At 41.3% G+C, this 21991-nt stretch overlaps 1 protein-coding gene across 5 annotated transcripts in view; it reads right to left on the bottom strand.

The window, feature by feature from the left end:
• ALG14 (ALG14 UDP-N-acetylglucosaminyltransferase subunit) overlaps window positions 1-21991 on the bottom strand; it is a 112810-nt gene that overhangs the window by 78591 nt on the left and 12228 nt on the right. For all 5 annotated transcript variants that reach the window (XM_045801733.2, XM_087866115.1, XM_045801732.2 and 2 more), the window contains exon 3: window positions 2119-2250. In XM_045801733.2, coding sequence (XP_045657689.1) covers window positions 2119-2250 — 132 coding nt within the window. The remainder of the gene's footprint in view (window positions 1-2118; window positions 2251-21991) is intronic.

A 21991-nucleotide genomic window follows, 5' to 3' on the forward strand; every position in this document is an offset into this window, starting at 1 on the left:
TGAACCATGAGAGATTATTTATTTTATTTTTTTAAAAAAAGAAGTAAAGAAGGAATAGTGCTTTGTGATGGAAGTCATAAGAAAGCCAAAGGTGACTACAGGAGAGATGTACATGCTGTAATAAAAAAGGCCTCTTAACCATTAACTTTTCTCTGTAAAGCGAAGGGGATTTCATTAAGTGCAAATTCATTTTGTGAGGCCAACTGTATCAGAACAGCTAATCAGATAACGCTCAGGTTTGAAATAATTTTTTTTTTAACTCAGTTCAAAATGGAAATAAGTATTTCACACCCCTTGCCCCTTTTCACTCTTATTCCTTTAGAAACATCATAATAATTTTTTTCCTTCCACTTTTTACAAGGAAATTTATAGCACTCATAAAATCTTAGACTAAGTCAGAAGGAAACTGAGAGGGTATCTAGTACAATCCTTTCATTTTAAGGTAAAGAATGAGGCCCAGAAGGGAACTGACTAAAATGAAATAAAAGCCAAAGTGGGCCTGGGACCAAGTGTCCTAATGCCCCACCAGTTACTCTTTCCGCTACAAGGGTATCAAATACTCAGGCTAGGCAGTCACCTGAGCTCCTCTGTCTGTGACACACATCATCCACCATGTCACTACTTCCTTCTGAGCCTTAACCCTTTAGAGTCCTAAACCACACTCAAGCTAGCTGTTGCCAGTGATGGTGGCCATGCCTCTAGTGATGTAGTAAATATAAATCCCAAATTTCCTGCTTAAAATGTCAAGACCTTTTTTCTCCTTTCCATTCTGTCTTTTGAATTTTAGAAATAAATAAACTTTTCTGGGCAATAATGATCTTTTAGGGCAATATCTAAATTCTACACATTAAACATGTGGTGGGAGATTGTGAGATAAACTCATTTTGTCAAAAATTTAAAAATAAATATAAGCAACATTAACCTATGGTGATAGAAATCAGAAAGTGGCTTCTCAGCCCCAGGGGTTGACTGGGAAAAAGCAGGAGAAAACCTTCTGGGGTGACAGAATTGTTCTGGATCTTAAATAGGGATACGGGCAAACTATACCCTTAAGATCTGCACATCTCTTGGGACGCCTAGCTGGCTCAGTTGGGAGAGTATGTGACTCTTGATCTCCGGGTGATGAGTTCAAGCCTCACGTTGGGTATAGAGATTTAAATAAAATTTAGAAAAAAAGATCTGTGCATCTCACTGTTTGTAAATTAAATCATTTAAAAACAATCTAAACTACTCATGTAGCATCATTCAGATTTTAAAATTCTCATCCAAAGAAGAGACTTGAACCATAATCCAGCTGATGAAAGGCAATGACCAAACTCCCAGACATCTTTCAAAATCAAGCTAAACACACTTCTGCTCAGCTACTCATGAGAACAACATCCACTGTGCCAGAACTCGTGTATGTGGAGAGCAACTAAAGAGCTTCCTGTCAGGCTATGCCAATTAATGGATTCTGCCTTAAAATATGAATGAAAGTATTATTTAAGCACTGTATACACTACCATAATAACATATCTATTGCTCTCCATTGTCTGCTAATATGCATTTAGAATTTAATAACAGAACTTCATCCTAAAAACCATACAGAACTTAAGATGATAAGGAAGGTAAGGTTAAATACAGTGTAGTAATTAAGTTTTTATATTTCTATTTTCTGTATTACTTTACTATAAAACCTTGGGTGTGTATAACATTCATCCCACTCTATACCATATCTGGCAAGAGAGTCTCGACAAAAACAAAAAGCACTGAAAAGGAATAGAAAACTGGCTCTCTTCTGGCTGATAAGCACATGATGTCGGCTCAGGAACCACAGGTGAATAGGAAGACAAACTGGTTAAAGATACAGTTCTGTTTGGGCTTATCACCAAAAAGAGAAGGGAGAGAAGACGGCAAATTTCAAGTTCAAATTATAGCTAGAAAGATAAGACAAATATCTCACCTCTTTCAACAAAGTGCATTCAAGTGATAAATTTTAACCTACGTTAGTAAAAGGTCTAGTCTAAAATCTGACACACTGAGAAATGGTAGCTGGTGAAGAAAATACTATGGTCCTATTACTAATAAAGGGTCTACGGGAGTGTGACTTCCCCTCCCCTTAGGGATGGTTATACATACCAAATCTGGCTTCACTCTGTGAGTCAGCGGAAAGGAGAGCCACATGGAGTACAGGGTGGTGAGCACCGTGGAGAGCCAGGACTGCTGAACCTCCCGGCTTCTGGGAATGCGGTGAATGTAGTATTCAGGGAGCTAGAAGGAAATAGTAAAAATCCGAATCAACTGGGCCACTGACACCCCAGGTAAACATAGTAACAGTTAACACTGCTGAAGTCTGGGGAAGCAACCAAACATAGTAATATTTCTGTAGCAAAACATGAATATTCACACTAAGTACAATAAATAAAGACTATAAGACTTGGGCCAATTCAAATTCAGGTTTTGCTGTCAAACTTGTGACAAACTTTGAGTTTTTTTCCCCCAGTTTTCAGAACTTTTTGGGAATTCAGGAAAGGGACTGTGGAATCTGTACTGCAAAGTACATTTGAATCCAATAAGATGTCACTGTTATTATTATGGTAAAAATAACCTAGTAGGGTCTTATTATAAAAGTTTTTTGGATGTTACTTTCCAATTTTGATGCCTGATCTCAGTATCTATAAAACATTCTTCAAAAAACCATGGGTTTTATCATGTCCCTTGAATTTTTAAGCTGTTAGCATATAACTTTGTAAAGAAGCAATGCACCATGTTTCTGGATATTTTTAGTGTCCAGGGGCTGGAAGGGCAATCAGTTCAACTCTGGCTCTAGAAGTCCAACTCCTTAGATTTCATCTTTGCTCTGGAGCGGCAAACACACAGGCCCGGTCGGCGTTTTGCAAGGGTGTCTGGGCCTGAAGACAGCAATCTCAGACCTGGACACAGAAGAACAGTCTACATCTCATCCCAGGCAGCAGCTTGAAGCAGCAGAGAAAATAGGTTTAGGAAGTCTCTGTCCATTCTCAGAAAAGGAACAAAAACTAGGCAAAGGGCGTACCTCCCCCTGGTATGGGGAGACTGAGGGACCTCCAAGATGGAAACTAGAAAAATACGCCCGAGAGTAAAAAACAATACTAGTGACCAAAGAGTGATGACCTCTGTTTTGACTTCTGGACACACATGCAAGGAGCCCGACCTCAGCCTCCAGATGAGAGGCTAGCAGTGGGCAGTCTCAGTTCACTTGTGGCTGGAACTAACTGGACAATGACCACATATCTACGGTGACCAATCACCCAGTCTGCAGAGGATTGTCCCAGTCTATACCTGTAGGCCCAGCATAATTATTAACAGTGCCCCTTCTGTTCTCAGAAGCGTCCCAGTGAAATGATAAACTACATAGTAACCCATAGGGCAGGACAATGAATAGGTTCTTCCGAGTCACAGGGAAAGCAATTTATTCAGAACAGCCCAGGGCAAGGTGATGGGAGGATCTGCATTACCGTCAAGGATGAGAATGTAAGTGGTAGCTGGGAAGAAAGCCAAGAGGAAAGTTCTACCAGAGAGATAAACAGGAAAACAGTCAGGTGATGACGAGCTTGGGGAAGGGCAGTGATGAGGAGCTAGTCGAGGGATCAGAACCATGACCCCAACTGGAAGGGGACAGGAGAGTCTGTACGGTGCAGCTGTCCAGCCTACAGCTCTGTACTGGAGAGGCCCTCCATCTCCAAATTCCAAACAAATCTTCCACCTGTTATTATTTTTTAAAAGATTTTATTCATTTATTGAGAGAGAGAGAGAATGAGAGAAAAAGCAGGACAGTGCATGCATGAGGTGGGGAGGAGGGCAGAGGGAGAGGGAGAAGCAGGCTCCCCGCTGAGCAGGGAGCCCAATGCGGGGCTCAATCCCAGGACCAAGAGATCATGACCTGAGCTGAAGTCAGGCGCTTAGCCGACTAAAACACCCAGGCGCTCCTCCATTATTATTTTTTGATGAGAAGTTCAGTAATTGGAAATCCTACCAAAAAGATTTCTCTCTAAATCCAAGTCTACCCACCCATTGCCCCCACTATAGCAGGTCTGTTCTCCTCAGAGGTACCTTTCCCAACGAACCTAAGATACCCCCCGCCCCCACATGTACACATACTCTTCCCTCCCCCATTAGCAGGGCTGCTTTATGTTTTAAAATTACTCCACTCACTCTACTGGCATATTATATACTTATTTATTTACTATCTGTCTCCCCCATTAGAATATAACTTATCTGAGGGGGCCAGGAAATTTAATCACTGCCATTTCAGTGCTTGTTAAGAGTACCTGGTTTACAGTTGATGCTCAATAAATGTTTATTGAGCGAGTAATTCAATAAGTTGTTTATTGCACATTAGTATAAATTAATCAAATCCTGTTACCTAGCTGAGACGTGTTTAGACGGAGAATATAAAGGGGCACAAAGAAGGTGATTTTCAGAGTGTACATTTAGGGCCTTATTTGTAGAGGCCACTCAATAAATGGGTTGAACTAAATGGAATTCCTGGGATTAGAGAGAAAAAACCTAAGCAAACCAGGGGACTGGGAGCTTATAAACAGTTAAAGCCAGGAGGGACCAAGTTCTAAGGGCTTGGGGAAACAGGAGGGAGGATGAAAAGGAATCAAAGTCCAATGCCTTCTCACTCCAACAAATGTGTCCTAGGTAGACAGCCTAGACTTCTCAGCCCTGTGGGTCCTCTCCCCAGAAAACAGATCCACGAGAGAGGAGTGTCCCTGAGGCTTTGAGTTCTGAGCATAAAAAGGAAGGGAGCCTGCTAGGTTAGAGCAAGCAGAGCATCCCATTCTGCACCCAGAACTGCTTGAAAAACTCTGTGCCCACAGTTCCTGTTACACAGGCGTGTAGTCAAGTGGAGGGAACCTGGGGCCATCTTGATAAGAACAGGGCTCTCGGACTGGCTATGCTTAACACATAGAAACTGGTGCTGGGGTATGCGATGTCCTCTATTGTCTGAAGAAAACACTGAGGGCTAGGCCATGGCAAAATCTTGAGAGTTTTTAAATTACTTTATATATTTAATAATCAAATACATAAAGAAGTCAACAAGGAAAAATTATCAATAGAAGGCTTGTATTTTGGTTTTAACAAAAGTTCCTTTGAAGACAAAAGAATGGGATAGAGTTTTAGAGAGCTACAGTTTAGGCCTGGCTATGACCTTTGGCCAGACACTCCTAGCGGCTGTAGCATCTGAGAAATCCAAATGAAGGCATCTTCATAGACACAGTGTTTTTGTTAGTCTATACCTCTGCCTTGAGGGAAATGTCCCTGACCCTCTTTCATGTCCTACTAATGGGATGCAGGACATAAAGGAAGCCTCAGCCATCACTTTACCACCCCCACTCCTCACCCCCAGACCCAATATTTGGTTCAGGAGTGGCCACACAACCCAAGCAGAGTCAGTCTTTCCTGGATTCTTGACCCAGGAAAAGTTCTTTCTTTGAAAGACACTGTGGGCTGTTAAACTGGCTCTGAATCCGTTCCACTGGGGCCAAGAAATGCATACTTGTTTCAGTGTTCCTCTATTCACTAGGCTTTTCTGTAACAACTCAAAAGTGAACTATCATTTTTGCTACCAAACATGCTATTCTGCATTCCCAAGCCAGAAATCGACAAATGAACAGTAGAATCTAGCATAAATAGATTTCCTGCTTATATACGAAGGTCATGAAATCTATGTTGGATTGGCAGGGATGGAGGGTAGCGGAATCTGCTCCGGTGTTTCCTTCTTTCAAAACCTCTACACACATTCCGCAACTATCTACTTATTCCCTCCGTCCCTGCTTCTCCTGGTCCGACTGTCACCATCTCTCACCATGACTACAAGAGCCTCCTAACTCATCTCTGCTTCTCACACTTTATTCTCTACAGAATTGCCAGAGATTATAACGTATAGCAGATCTTCCCTTTCATTCTCCTGCTTGAAACTCTCCAAAGGCTTGTGATAAAATCCAAATTTCTAATCATTCCTTGTTCACTCACCAGCCATACCAGCCTTCTTTCTGCTGCATGAATGCATCGAGCTCATTCCTCTCTGAGGGTCTTTGCGGTTCATTCTGAGCGGTCTACTGTGCCCCCCAGACTGGCTCAGCTCAGGTCTTGCGTGAACATTACCTCCTCAGAGAGGAGTCAGGCTTCCCACTGGCCCCTCCCCCAATATGCGGTCACCCTCCACTGCACTTATTTTACCATCTTCACAGCAATTACTCATACTTCCAATTAACTTGCTCATTTGTGTCTTTGATTGTTGTCTGCCTCTCTGTTCAGAACCAAGCTCCCTGAAAGGAAAGGATTTCATCTTGTTCCCTGCTGGAATCCCAGTGTGCAGAACGGTGTTTCGCACATCACGGGTGCTCAGTCAGTACTCGCTGAACAGATAAATGGCTGTCACTGTAGTTTCGAGATGTCCAGACTGTGGTCTGTGATGGAGAAGATGCTGACTCTTTACCTTATAACATCTCAGGACTGCAAGAGACCAACTAATCCAACCTCCCCACTTCACAGATGAGAAATCTGAATTTCCCCGAGGTGACACAGGCAGCAAGTGGTAGAACAGGTCTTTCATGTGTCCTGAAACATGCTGCTGACTCACCCTTCTAAAGGCCCTTCTTCTATCTCCGTACCCACTTCTGAGGAGCCTGCCTTCCCCAATACATAATGAGCTCCACCAGTTTCCTATGGAGTTGTGCTCCCTGCCTTCTGTTGCTTCTATATATAGCCAACTACCCAACCTGACCCATTTTCTTTTCCCTCTCTATTCTTCAACTCACCTACCCCGTATATATCCATAGCCTCCCACCCACAGAGCTTGTCCCTCTCCCTGGCTCTGCGGGAACAGAGCTCCCCGCCTCCTCCCATCGCTTTCTCCTTTGTGCCCTGTTCTGCACTGCAGGTTTGGCACACCAACCCCACCTGCCACTGATACCAATGTCTCCCTCTCCTGCCTCCAAGCTTTTTTGATTAAAAAAAAACAAAAACAAAAACAAAAAAATATAGAGCCTTAGAAATCTTCAGAGCTTTCTGTTGAATCTTACCAAGTTCTGTTGTTTTGCTATTGCTCCTGCCTGAGAGCCAACTGGGTTACACGCTCCTAGAAGGTATGTTTTAGCAGAGTCCTTTCTTTCTGTGCAGTTCAACGTGTATATGCTGTAGTATGTGCAGTTCTTACAATATGATCCAGTCTCTATCACACAACTGGCAGTAAGATAAAAGACAAAAAAGTGAGATTCTGTCTTTCCCTTATTCTCCACCATATCTTAGAAAAAGATGTATATTAGTTGGTGAGACATCCTTTCCATCCATCTAAGTGTCCTAATTAAGAAGGGGCAGAGGCCATGTGCTATATAGTACTGTGTATACCCACAGAGCCTCCCAGTGTTTCCCCCACATGCTTGACTGACGCACAACGAAATGTACAGTGGCAAGACAGACAAGAAAGGGAGAATGCTTACGAAAAAAATAATAGAGAAACGGATTATTTTTCAGGCTTCTAGTTTGTCTGAAATTATGTGAAACACTGAGTTAAATGGTAATAGTATATGACAACTTGTAACTTTCAAAGTATCTTCCAGAATTACATCACTGCTAAAACCCACAAACATATCTGGCTTTAGATCTGCGACAACCTAAATAGAAGTTTATAGTGATTTAGATGGAAATAATTCCACCAAGAATTCAGATGGCATCATAAACCACAACAGAGCAGATTAAGTGGTCTATGAAGTCATTCTTTCCTGTTACCACACACTGAAATGTACAATATGTTTATTATTTAATGAATGCCACACTATTGCAGAATCTTGGAAACAAGGCAAAACTAAAATGGTCAAACTTTATTCAACCAAAAATGGTTTCAGCTTTCTTTCATAACTATTTTTTTAATAATGCAAAGAATAATACATATTAAAAAAATATGTTGGATGGTTCCATCATTCTGAAATCGACATGACCATAATTGACTGCCTGCACAAGAAGGTTTTTATGGGCATGTCCTTTAAGTACTTGGTAGTTGCTCACTTCATGATACCTAATGAAGAAGGGCCATGAAGGAATGAAGGAGCCAAGAGTTCTAGACTGGGTCTTGCCGAGAACCAGCTCTGATCCTTTGGATCAGTCAATCTCTCTGGACCTTAGTCTCTCACAAGGGGGCCTGGCAAGACCATGGATCCTCAACCAGCCACCATGCTTCTACAACTGGCTCTGAAGTGTGACTTGTCAAAGACAAGCAAGGCTGCTGCTCCCGGCTTGTGCACGGCTTTCAGCCACTCCTCACTTCACTTTGAGAAGCCCTTCCCTACTTGGAGGTCCGGGCTTCAGGGAAATAAAAAAAGTCATTTGTTCTTAAAACAATTATGGGAGTCTGGCCCCCCAAATTTCTAATGTTCTTTATAATGACTATTAGTTGTCCTCTTCCTCAGCTTATATTGCCCCCTCCTTTTGCCAATAATAACCAGCTTTCTTTGGGTAAGAAAGGCAGGCAGTTTGGGTGGGATTTCAGTGCCTGTCTCCTTCAGCGCCAAATCTCTAGTTCCAAGAATAGGCCTGAGATGGCTTAGGCAACATGGAAATAATCCTCATCCCTGGCCACAGGGATTGGCTGAAAGATGGGACTATAATCCAATTGAAGACCATGAGACTGGAGACATTCGCTCTCTTGGTCTCCTACATGTTATAAGAGACCTTGTTCCCTACACAAGCTGGTGCAAAGACAGGAAGCCAGGAGGTACTACCGGTTTTCGCCACCCTGAACGGGAAAGCATTGGAGCCGATGGAGGCAGCACTGTGGGGAGGGAGGCCAATGGAGCTAACCCTGCGGGGGACAGAGCAGAGAGACACTATCGCTAGTGAAAACCTTGGGCAGCTGGAGCCTGTCTTGCCCAGAAATAAGACTGAATTTTTCCCATTTTGTAAGTCAACCAATTCCTTTTATTGTTCAAGCCAGTTTGGGGTTTAGTTTTTCACTTGCAACTGAAACACCCTTCATTTCAGCTTTAAAATGCTCCGAATTTGGGGCACCTGGGTGGCTCAGTCAGTTAAGCATCTGACTCTTGATCTCAGCTCAGGTCTTGATCTCAGGGTCATGAGTTCAAGCCCCACATTGGGCTCCATGCTAGGAATGGAGCCTACTTAAAGAAAAAAAAAATACAAAAATGATATGAATTTAAGACTGTTTCCCTTTTTTAAAAAAGAAAACATTCAGTATCATAGATGAACACTGAACTTCAGAGCCATATTTTTCATCACGAGCACAGATTCATTCACTCATTAAATACTCTAGTGCAATGTACCAGGTGACAGGAACTAAGCTAGAAACACAAGGGTGGGTAAGACATTCATAAGGAATTTCTCTGTGACAGAGAAAAACTAGTTATTGCAATCAAAGAGATTAATACAACAAGGGACATAATTATTACATATAAAGTTAGCACCAAGTAAGAAACGATGGACTATACTTTGAGAAAACTAAGTCAGGCTTTATGGAAGAGATACTTGATCTGACTTGGAAGGATATGAAACTTACCAAGCATAACAGAGAGAGGGGAAAAGGGTCTTCCAGACATGCTGAGAGCAGTGACACATGAAATAGCATGGGATATTTGGGGAACTATGTTTTGGTATACAAGGAGCACAGCAGAGAGCAGCAGCAAATGGAGTTGGAGAGGCAGGGCCTTCAAAGCCATGTCGAGGAGTATGTACTCGAAACTAAAGGCAATGAGAAGCCACTGAAGGATGACAAAAAGGGAGAATGATGTGACCGGATCTGCATTCGGGAACTACCACTCTGGCAGTTATGACGAGAATGAACAGAAGGGATAAGGCTCACCCAGACAAGGGGAATCATTTGGCAGATCCCTGATATATATCAGGAGAATGATGTCCAAGGCCTAAAGGACACTTGCAGCACTAAGGTGAAGGAATAGAGAGGGCAAATGGTGGGAAAGAGGGACTTAAAGAGGCTGGAGGGTTTGGAGTGATTCTTAGGTTTTTAGGTGGAGTGAAAGGGGAAACAGGCCGAGAGCACAAATTAGTTATGGTCTGGTTTTGAGCATAATTTTATGAGTCAGTAAAACACTAAATACAAAATATATCAATGTTAAGAGATGTTACAGGCAATTTTTCGGCTGAAATGGGGCCGGCAGGGGCTTGTACCTCACACTGAGGCAATAGGTTGACCTGGCAGGTGGGCAGACAGAGCAAGACAGCTGAGGAACCTAGGAAAAGGCAGCGTTCAGAAATGGAGATTCTAGGCAGGCACCTGGGGTCGTAGAGTGGCACAGCCTGGTGCAAAGCTTCATTTGTCTCTGATAAGTCAGACTTGAGAGTCAGTTGTGGTGATCAGAGTGGCTTTCTGAGGATCCCCTGGTCTCAGCCAGGTGTCTGCTTCACAGTGAAGGAATGAGGTCCAGAGAGGCTAACTCGCCCAAGGGGGCAGAGCTGGTTATCAGCAGGGCCCAGTCTGGAACCTATGGCTTCTTCACCCACAGGTCACTTCATGGCACTTCCTCAACAGCTGCCATGAATTGAGCATCTGTCATGTTCTAGGACAAGGGAACATCCCTCTGCACTCATCACTTTCACTTCCTTCCTATGCTCAGCTCTTTGGTCAATCCTGAAACTGCAAGTACAAAAGTCAGCCTCACCACTTGTATTGCCTGGAATGATGTTGTGCCTGGCATGATTCTAACTACCAGCTCCACAATTACTTCCTGGAACCTAATGGCTAAAAGGGACTAAAAAACCTCCATCTGGGAAAAAGGAAGGACAAAGGGAAACAGGCCACATCCTGAATTTATGACAACAACAACAAATTATTGTATGGTAGGTCCCATAATACAAGTATATACTTAAAAAATTATGCTATTTATGTAAATGTTTACATTCAAACACTGGCTATTAGAATGTCTTTATTTTGCTTCAAAATGGAGAAACAGAAGCACCATATTCTTTTTTTTTTTTTTTTAAGATTTTATTTATTTATTCGACAGAGATAGAGACAGCCAGCGAGAGAGGGAACACAAGCAGGGGGAGTGGGAGAGGAAGAAGCAGGCTCATAGCGGAGGAGCCTGATGTGGGGCTCGATCCCATAACGCCGGGATCACGCCCTGAGCCGAAGGCAGACGCTTAACCGCTGTGCCACCCAGGCGCCCCAGAAGCACCATATTCTAAACTGTTACTGGCTCCGTGTGTTGTAAGAATCCCACACAAATTTAACTGGCATAGGGAAACCGGACAGATTTGCAGAAGGTTGAAACAACTGCAGTATGTTCTGCATACTTTCCTTAATTCCATCAATTCAGAATCTGACTCAGACAAAGTTTAACCTGACTCGCCTTTGTTGTAGAAAGGGAGAACGGGATAACTAAAATTTAGGAAGGAATTTAAGAGATGAAGCTATTTAAAATACATCAGAACCATGTGTACATCTACCTGATACAGGGTTTTAAAAATAATCTTTTATTCACTGAGATAGCCACATCAGGACCTCTATTTGCAATAACTACAAACATTTCCTTATTCAGGTATTTCACTTATTTAGAATGGTCTTCACCAAATTAGAGGTAGTCTTTATCTATGCCTATAATTGCATATAGTCAAGGTCCACCGTAAAGAGGAAAAGTGCTTATATACGTTAGTCACACTCTAAAAATGTAAATCATGAGTCTGACCTAATTTACAAACTGAAACGAAACCCCACAACTGCAGCTATATAATTTCCAAACATATTTCTGTTAGAATTGCTTGGGAATTATGGAAAAGAGTTAGCAAATGCATTAGAGTTAGAAGTTTCCGTAAGTTATAGCAGTCTCAGTCCACTGTGTGAGGTTAGCACCCCACCTTGTGGAAACTAGTAGGTGCTGTTGAACGCAAGCACGCCATTTCAGAGGTCATGCTTGATAAACCCTGCAACCACCAAACTGCCACTGATTTATACACGTGTATGGAATAAGGAATACAAGCCGAAAGATCTCTATTTATTAAAGTAACTAATGTGCTTCCAAAAAGGTAAAGATACCTCTCCCAAAAGAATGGTGCTTATGAAATGTATTTGGGTTATTTAAGAAATAAATATTTCAATCAATAGGTTATTATTTCCACTTTCATTGTTTTCTAATTGTAACCTTGAAAATACAGAAAAATGTTCAAGGCAAAAATCAACCATTATACACAACTCAAGAGATGATCCCTCTACCCTCTATACCACCTTAAAAAAATATCGGATCACCTAAACCCTTTCTGTAACTGAAAGCATTCTAAGATGATCTCAGGTTTCTAAAATTGAAATAACTTCTTACCTTGTAATTTAACCAACTTCTTTCCCAATCTGTCATGGTTCAAAAACACAGCCTCCATTTGTCTGAATGTGCCCTGCACTTTCCAACTTCCTCTCTTCTCCCCACGCTATCCTCCCCTCTTCACATTCTCCTACCTTTTAGAGAAGCCACCTCCCCTCTCACCCCAATACTCTAGCCCTGAGATCTCTCCTTCCCCTGCATTCAAAGCACTTGTTGTCTTTTTTTCTTAATTAAAGCTATATATTTTTTACACACACACACACACACACACACACACAGAGTTCTGAAGTTCCCTATGAGACCCTCAGTTTGGTCAAACACCTGAGGTAATTCATCAGCACCATTGCTTGTCTGGCACCACCCCTTCTGGCGTTCTCCGTCCCCCTGCTCCACCTCCCAACCGGTTTCTCTCTAGGCCTGCCGCATGTGCTGGTCTCCACATGGGAACTCCCTTCACTGCCATCCTGATAACTCCCTTCGCTTCTCTTCCGGGCTGACACCTAGATTCTAGGACTCCAGTCTTCCTCCTTCTTGGGTCCCCCTTGTTTCTGTGGAGCACATACTCTGTGAAAAGGTACATGGGAATCAGTTTGAGGACTGCTCTAATCATCATCCTGAATGCCACCCAGACCCCAGGGTGACTCCTTTTGTTTTCCTTTTTAGAAATTTTTGGTTATCTTCTCTTTATCACTAGTTCTGAAGTCGCATGATGATATATCTTCAGTGATTACAGTTTAACTGGGCTGGGGACAGTTGTTTAGTTTGAAGGCCATGTCCTTTCAGTTACGGGAATTTTTCTTGGGTGATTTTTTTTTTCTTGGTAATTAAAGTTTGGCCTGTGTTCTTGTTCTTTCTGGACAGTAGTCTTCCAAAATCCAGTTTGATTATCTAATTTGCTTATCTTTTCTCTATTGGTTTTAACTTTTTGTCCTGCTTTATACCAGAATTCTTCAATATGATCTTTGAATATTTTGATTTTTTTATTCCTACAATCAAAATTTTAATAGCCAAGTGTCCTTCTAGTTCTAGGAGGTTTTTTAAAAAATAAATATCATTCTTTAAAGATACATTGTCCTGGGGAGCTCAGATGGCTCAGTTGGTTAAGCATCTGACTTTGCTCAGGTCATGATCCCAGGGTGCTGGGATGGAGCCCTGCGTTTGGTTGCCTGCTCAGCGAGGAGTCTGCTTCTCCTTCTCCCTCTCCCTCCTCCTTCTTCCTTCCCCCTTCCCCCTGCTTGTGTGCTCATGCCCTCTCTCTCTCCCAAGTAAATAAAATCTTTAAAAAAAAATCAATGTCCTTTCATTTCCCTGAAAATACTGTTTTCCCTTAAGTCCTCCCCCCTCTCCCCTCCTCGATTTGTCCTTTCCTCTGATTCCTTTGTCAAAGTTCCTTCCCCAGTTAGTTTTGCTTTTCCTTATGTTTGAGGCTTCCTTCCAATGTCTGAATCTGCGGATGCCAGTTCAAGCCAGTGATTCTCAAGAACGGGGTGGGCTTCTCCCCCAGGCACATTCGGCAAGGTCTGGAGATAGTTTTGGTTGCCAGGACTGTGGGGTAAAGGGTGGGGAAAGGAGGAGTGCTACTGGCATCTAGTGGTAGAGGCCAGGGATGCTGCTTGACACCCCATAATGCAGAGGACAGCCTCCCCACATAATTTACCTGACCCCTAATGTCAGTAGCGTTGATGCTGAGAAACCCTGGTTCGAGTTAAGGAATGAGGCATTAGAAGGCAGACTGGAAGCTTGGTCCTGGGTGGGGCTTGTTAAGAGGAGGATAAAAGTAGTCAGGATGCTACCATTTCATTGGGGGAAATCCCAAATGTCAGAATCTATAGTTCTATACTCCTGAGCAAATCAGTTTCCCCAAAACTAATCTTCAGTTTCCTGCCTGGGTGAAATAAATGCAGCATTCTGGGAACTGATCCGAAAGGAGACTAAGTGATGCATACTGGGGGGCAAGGAGTAATTATACATTCTCCTTGAGCCCTCTGTTCACAGGGCACTTTCTTACCCCATCCACAACTTGGCTTGATGTTCCCAAAGCCAAAACCTTTTTAGTTCAACCTCTCCAGTGGAAAATGTTGGGTGTTCTGCCAGGATAGGGTAGAGGGTCTGGAAGTCTGACTGGTCTATAGGCAGCTTCAACCAAGAGGACTCTTTTTAGCCCCAATTTGTACTCTAGTCTCCAGAGGTAGCACTGCCAGTGATGCTTTTATCAATTAACTAGCATACCCAGTGACACTTTTATTAATTCCTAAGGTTTCCAGTATTTGTGCTTATGCCTCTCCAACTGCACCAAAAATTTCTGGAGGCAAAAGGGCACTTTCTTTCCTTATTTGTGGTCCTTATAACACTTGTTCCAAATTTTGCACACAGAAACTAATCAATCAGTATCTACTTTTGATTTTCAAGAAGGACTTCACATTGGGGAAGGCACAGCTTCCAGGAGCTGTTCTACCTATCTCAAACAAAGAAGAGCCCATGAAACAGATGCCAGTACTGCAACCTCAGCAAGGTACTTGGTGAATCAAACCTTTACATAAAAACACTCTCCAGGTGGAAAGTCTGCTCTAAATCCATAGAATGCCTTTTCAACTCAAGAAAGGAAAATCATCCTTAGCAAGGATATATGATGTTTCCAAAAAAGAAATGATACAACCTCTCCTTACCTTCCTCATACCAGATTAGTCTGTAGTATATTCTAGAAATCACTCCAGCCGCCATTCTGAAGCTCAGCCCTCTGGCGCCTCCCCGCAGAGGTACTGCAGGGCGCTATGGCACTATGCTCGGCAGTGCACTGCCACCTGGTGGAAGCACGAAGGGATGACAGCGACAGGGGCTGAGGAGGCAGCGAAGTTCAGTAACAGAAGTCCTCTTGACACCTGGAAGGAGTCTCCAGGACCATTTCTAAAATTTGAAGGACCTTTTTGTTTGGGAGAGGGAGAGAGGAAAAAGAAAAAAAGGGAGAGAGAGAGTTCAAGGGCACGGGACTTAGGAAATGGCTTTGAATCAGGGCAGGCAGGGCCTGTGTAGTCCCTCTGACTCCCAGGTTGCATCTAGGTCCCTCAAGCCAAGGCAGAGGCTGCTGAATCATTGGGGTGGTATGACATGTTATTTATAAAGACACTTAGGGACAGGGATGCTCCACCTAGACTTCCAAGATCAGTGACGGCAACTCCATTCTTAAAATTGGTCAGACCAAAAGCTTTGTAGTTCTGCTGGATTTCTCTCTTTTCTTCACATCCCTTATCCAATATGTCAGGAAATTCTATTAACTCTACTTTCAAAATACATCCAGAGAACAACCATTTGCCCCTATTCCTATCCCTATTGGTGCAAGCCACACTACTTCCTGTTTGGACTGCTCTGACGCCCCCTAACTGGTCTCCTTGGTTTTACCCTCTACCCTAGTCTATTTGTAGCACAGCAACCAGAGTGATCTGTTTAAAACAGCTCTCCACTTCCCTCAAAGAAAGACAGGCAGTCCTTATAATGGCTGACAAGGCCCTATATACTCTGCCCCCTGCCCCACCCTCCCATCTTCTCTTCCTTGTCTCCCTCCTCTGACTCGGTTCTAGCCACCAGGACTCTCTATTCCCCCAGCATCCAGGAATGCTCCCACTCGATGGCTTTCCCAGAGACTATTCCTTCTGCCCGGAACACTTTTTTCCCAGGCATCCTCATCTTCTTTAAGGACCTAGGAGCAAATGCAATTTTCTTCCTCCCTGTCAGAATTCGCAATCCCATCCATCCCTGTGTAATCTTCCCATAGCATTGACCACCTTCTAACAAGCTTTATGATTTTTTTATTCACTATGTCCAGTATTACTGTCCTTCTGATCCAGCTCAAGTTCAGTGAGCTCCATGATGGCAGAATTTTTTTTTGGTATGTTTTGTTCATGGGTGTATCCCAACTGCCTATAACAAGCCCTGGCCAATGGAAAGCAAACATCTATTGTTAAATAAGCAAAGTTTAAAAAAGGAAGGAAAACTGGGGCACCTGGGTGGCTCAGTCAATTGAGCGTCTTCCCAGGGTCCTGGGATCGAGCCTGGCATTGGCATCGGGCTCCTTGCTCAGTGGAGAGCCTGCTTCTCCCTTCCCCTCTGCCTGCTGCTCCCCGTTCTTATTCTCTCTCTTTCAAATAAATACATAAAATCTTAAAAAAAAAAAAAGAAACATGTGACTTCCTTACTTGCTAGGCACAAAGCTGCTTTATTTAAAAAAAAAAAAGAAGGAAACATTAGAATTCTGACTACTATTGCTTTATAAATTTGGGAAAACCGAAAATCTTTTTTAAAAAGATTTTATTTTTAAGTAATCTCTGTACCCAACATGGGGCTCAAGCCCACAACTCTGAAATCAAGAGTCACATGCTCTACTGACTAAGCCAGTCAGGCACCCTGGGAAAGTGAAAATCTAAGTTTTTAAGCATTAGAAACATGTTTCTGTAGTTATTTCTGTCACATTTATGTCTATGGCTATGAATAGTGGGCATAGAAAGTTTTATTTAGTGATCAGAACAACAACTGTTTAGGATAGCTATTGTATTTGTCTCTACCCCCCATGACATTTATACTCTTTACTATGTTTACTGCATTTATTTTAAATCAAGAATTCAATCAACAACCTAGCAGAACGCTAAGTGGGAAAGGGCTGACATGCCCTTTAATGTCAGCAAGCTACTTAATCTGGGCTTTTTTGTTTTTTAACTGTTTTTCTAATTAAGGTAAAACACACATAAGAATACTTGTGTACGTATATAAGTACAAACATGTTTACTGCAGTATTCAGTGAAAACCTGAAAACCACAAGAGGGAAATGGTGCATCATCAATACTATAAACTACTAGGCAATCATTAAAAAAGTGCAAAGTAGACCAATATTTGCCAAAATGGAAAACTATCAAGCCATGGAGTTACATGCAAAAATGCTGAAAACAATACAGTGTTTGATTTATAAACTAGCCGTCCCCTGCCCCCATCCCGTTTATGTGTATATATGAACATGTAATTTATAATATTTTTTTAAAGATTATTTATTTATTTATTTAACAGAGAGAGACAGCCAGCGAGAGAGGAAACACAAGCAGGGGGAGTGGGAGAGGAAGAAGCAGGCTCCCAGCGGAGGAGCCCGATGCGGGACTGGATTCCGGAACACCGGGATCACGCCCTGAGCCGAAGGCAGACGCTTAAGGACTGCGCTACCTAGGCGCCCCCTGTAATATTTTTTAATAATACATGTACAAAGGAGGGAAAAGGTCATACCAGCAGGTATAACTCAAGCTGGTACAATGTTCACTTCTAGAGAGTGGGACTAGGATAGGAACAGGGAACCTCCACTTTTTATTTTATATGAAGTGAAGAAGTTCTTTACTGTCTGCTGTTTTTAAATTAATAAATAAAAAATAGGAAATAAAATTTGGGAAGAAAAGAGTAAAGGAACAGAAAAATAATCACTTACAATCCTGCCACAGTTGATGGTGGGGGCACACTTAATAAAGATTTGCTGAAATATACATGTATAGAAGTATAGTGTCTTTTACAGAATTGGCACTCATTTAATATTTTTTGAATAAATGAACAAATAAATAACTTTCTTGGTAAAACTGTATAAGCTTACTTACAGAGTAGTGGGAAATCTAGTTATAGGACCCCAAAGTGAAGTGGGCTCTAATTTTTAACCCTTCAAATCAGTTTTCAGCAACTTTGGTTATTTTTTGTAAGAAAAAAGCCTACTCTGTAATTTTTACATGTAGTTTTGAAAATGTTTTATTCAAGTGTCACTGAGCTTTTTCCCTTAGTGATAGGATCTAAAAGGGCTAACTCAGGCTCTAACAGAAGTTGCACAGAGTAACGGTTGTCAAGGAAGGCAGTTAACAGATAAGGCTCAGACTGGAAAGCAAATAGAAGGATGAACCAAGATCCACAGTGCAGTGCCCTGAGCCTCCATGTCTCCCAGGGGTCGGTGCCCCTGGTGAAACACAGGCCAGTGTGGAGACTGCTGCTCTCCAGGAAGAAAGCTCTGGTGTGATTTTTCACTTACCTTCATAAAACACAGCTCTGGTAATTGGTTCTATTTGGAGAAGTTACTATCCAATCTTTCTGAAAGATATTACTTTAGCTACTTTTTACTTTAGAACTAATCCCAGTGGAAATTACATTTTTTTAGGAGGCTTTTCAAGATATTTTTTCATATAAGTAATTTCACAGCTAAACATTTGTTTCCTCGTTTTTGTTTTGCTTGTTTGTGTGTGTGTTTTTGCTTAGCTTTCACTCTTCATCTTTCTAACTTCAGTTGCTTTATTCCAGCGGGGTTGAGATGCTTTTCCCAAGGAAAGCCTGTTTCTCTTTAAACGCTAAACTATGCAGAGAAACACAGGCTAATAGTAGAGTTAAAAAGTACACCACGAATAATTATTTCTCTTTACTCCTGTGTAATAAATAGGATAAATAACATACCTTAAGATTTTAAATACCATTTTAAAAATTATACTGAATCAAAGGAATCGGGAAATTTGAATGAAGTTTCTGCAACAAAAATAGGTCATCTCTACCACTTAATTAGCAAAATTATATTAATTTAAAAGGTAGCGTAAACATCTGCTATATATTTATATCTAGCATAAATAGACAAATATGAGCATTTAAATATTTTCCCTATAAACCAGCAAAAACATTTAGAAATTTACTGAGTAATTCCATATTAGTGTTAGTTATAAACCAAACAACAGAAAATTTCTATGATACTTGGATAAATCTAAGTGATTAACAACTGGTAATTTGTATCTCCTGATTTCTGGGAAAGTCTTTTACGTTTTTGGAAGAGTAGGCTTGTGTTGCAAATGTGGCTTCTGGCTTCTCACCAGAACCAAGTGTGAATCGATGCACTTTTACTCCTAAAGTGCCCTGAGTGATGTGGATGAGACACCTTGCCCAGGCACAGAGTGCAATTACTGTTAATGCTTCCAAATACTTGAGACTTTCTGCTTCATTTAAAAAGTCTGAAAATCAAACTACAGAGTGAGAGTCAAGGCCTTTAACCATAAGAGTATTATGTATTGCTAGGAAATTGCAGATGATACAGTTCTATCACAAAAGAAAAGAAAAGAAAAGAAAAGAAAAGAAAAGAAAAGAAAAGAGAAAGAAAAGAAAGAAAAGAAAAGGAAAAGAAAAGAAAAGAAAAGAAAAGAGAAGAAAGAAAATTGGTGAGTGGGGGAGTTGCTACTTATACAAACAGTCCAGAATAGACTTTCATACAGAGAATAAATTAAAACTCTGACTTTAATTAGAAAATTAATTTGACTTTGGTTCTGGCACAATGGCAATATAAACTAACCTGAAAACTCTCCTGTAAACAGATTAAAATGCTATAAGAATGGTAACAATATTTTTTTATCTGATGTAGAAAGAAGGGAAATCCCGACTTGCCAGAAATAAGAAAAAAATGAAAGAGGAGAGACAGCTTGTGACACAGAGGTCCAGGAGGGAGACTAATCACAACAGTAACCCAGGGTGGGGGTTTGAGGCCTCCCCCACCGCCCCGCCGTGGGTTCTGGAGAACAGGCCACAGACGAACGACATACTGACAGCCGATATTTCCATGACAGTAACAGTTCCCTATATTTGAAAATTAGAGTGCTCTGGGGCTCAGTTCTTAGTCCTCTTCTAATTTCTAACTATACTTAGTCCCTGGGTGGGACAAGAAGTCCAGCTTCTTGTTTTAAGTACCATCAGGTAAACACAGAAAACTCCAAAATTCATATTCCAGACCAGAGCTCCCTCCTGAACTTCAGACTTACAGATCCAACTGTAGAGTCAGCATCTTTACATGTATGTTTACAGACATCCCACACTTAGTCCTCCTCCTCCCTCATGTAATCTTCTTTGCCTAAATTAATGGCAATTCCATTCTTCTGGTAGCTCAGGCCAAAATCTGGATGTCATCCTCTACTCCTCATCTCTTTCCCACACCCACACACAGATAAAATTTAGCTCTACCCTCAAAATATATCCAGAATCTGATGGCTCAGATCATGATCTCGGGGTCCTGGGATTGAGCTCTGCATCAGACTCCTTGCTCAGCAGGAAGTCTGCTTGGGATTCTCTCCTTTTCTCTCTGCCTCTCTCCCCGCTCACTCACTCTCTCTCAAATAAATAAACAAATATTTAAAAAAAATACTAAACGCCATATATGAAAACCCACAGCTAACATCACACTCGATGATGAAAAACTGAGAGTTTTTCCTCTAAGATCAGGAATAAGGCAAGGATATCCACTCTTACCACTTCTTGCAACATAGTACTAGAAGTCGTAGTCACAGCAATAAGACAAGAAAAAAGAAATAAAAGGCATCCAAATTGGTAAGAAAGAAGTTAAAGTGTCACTATTTGCAGATGGCATAATACTATATACATAGAAAACTTTATAGACTCCACCAAAAAACTATTAGAATAAATGAATTCAGTAAAGTTGCAGGGTATAAAACTAATACACAGAAATCAGTTACATTTCTATACACTTAACAAAGGAGCAGAAAGAGAAATTAAGAAAACAATTTCATTTGCAACCGTACCAAAAGTAATAAAATGCCTAGGAATATACTTAACCAAGAAGGTGAAAGATCTGATCTCTGAAAACTATAAAACACTGATGAAAGAAACTGAAGACAACACAAACAAATGGAAAGACATATCATGATCATGGACAGGAATCATATTGTGAAAATGTTCATACTACCCAAAGCAATCTAAAGATTCAATGCAACACCTATCAAAATACCAACAGCACTGCTGACAGAACTAGAACAAATGATCCCAAAATTTGTATGAAACCATGAAGCATCTCAAATAGACAAAACAATCTTGAGAAAGAAGAACAAAGCTGGAGGTATCACAATTCCAGATTTGAAGATATACTACAAAGCTGTAGCATAAAAAAGTATGGCACTGGCACAAAAACAGACTCATAGATCAATGTAACAGAATAGAGGGCCCGGAAATAAACCCATGCTTATATGGTCAGTTAATCTATGACAAAAGAGGCGAGAATATACAATGGGGAAAAGATAGTCTTTTCAATAAATGGTGCTGGAAAAATTGAACAATTATATAGAAAACAATGAAACTGGACCACTTTCTAGCACCACACATAAAAATAAACTCAAAATGAATTAAAGACCTAAATGTGAGACATGAAACTATAACACTCTTAGAATAAAACACAGACAGTAATTTCTTGGATACTGGCTGTAGAAACATTTTTCTAGATATGCTTCCTAAGGGAAACAAAAGCAAAAATAAACTATTTGGATCACATCAAAATAATAAGTTCTTGCACAGCAAAGGAAACCATCAACAAAACAAAATGGGAGAAGATACCTGCAAATGGTATATTCAGTGAAGTGTTAATATGCCCCAAATATAAGGAACTTATACAACTCAACACCAAAACCCCAAATAAAATGATTAAAAATGGACAGAGGACCTGAATAGACATTTTTCTAAAGAAGACATGCGGATAGCCAACAGGCACATGAAACGATGCTCAACACCAAGGAAATGCGAATCAAACCCACAACGAGATACCTCCTTACCCCTGTCAGAACGGCTTGAATAAAAAAGATAAGAAATAACAAAGAGTTGGTAAAGATGTGGAGAAAAAGGAGCTCTTGTACACTGTTGGT

The sequence above is a fragment of the Ursus americanus genome, chromosome 12 (genome assembly GCF_024610735.1).
Source record: "Ursus americanus isolate L20-20 chromosome 12, mUrsAme1.1.p, whole genome shotgun sequence".
Taxonomy (NCBI): Eukaryota; Metazoa; Chordata; class Mammalia; order Carnivora; family Ursidae; genus Ursus; species Ursus americanus.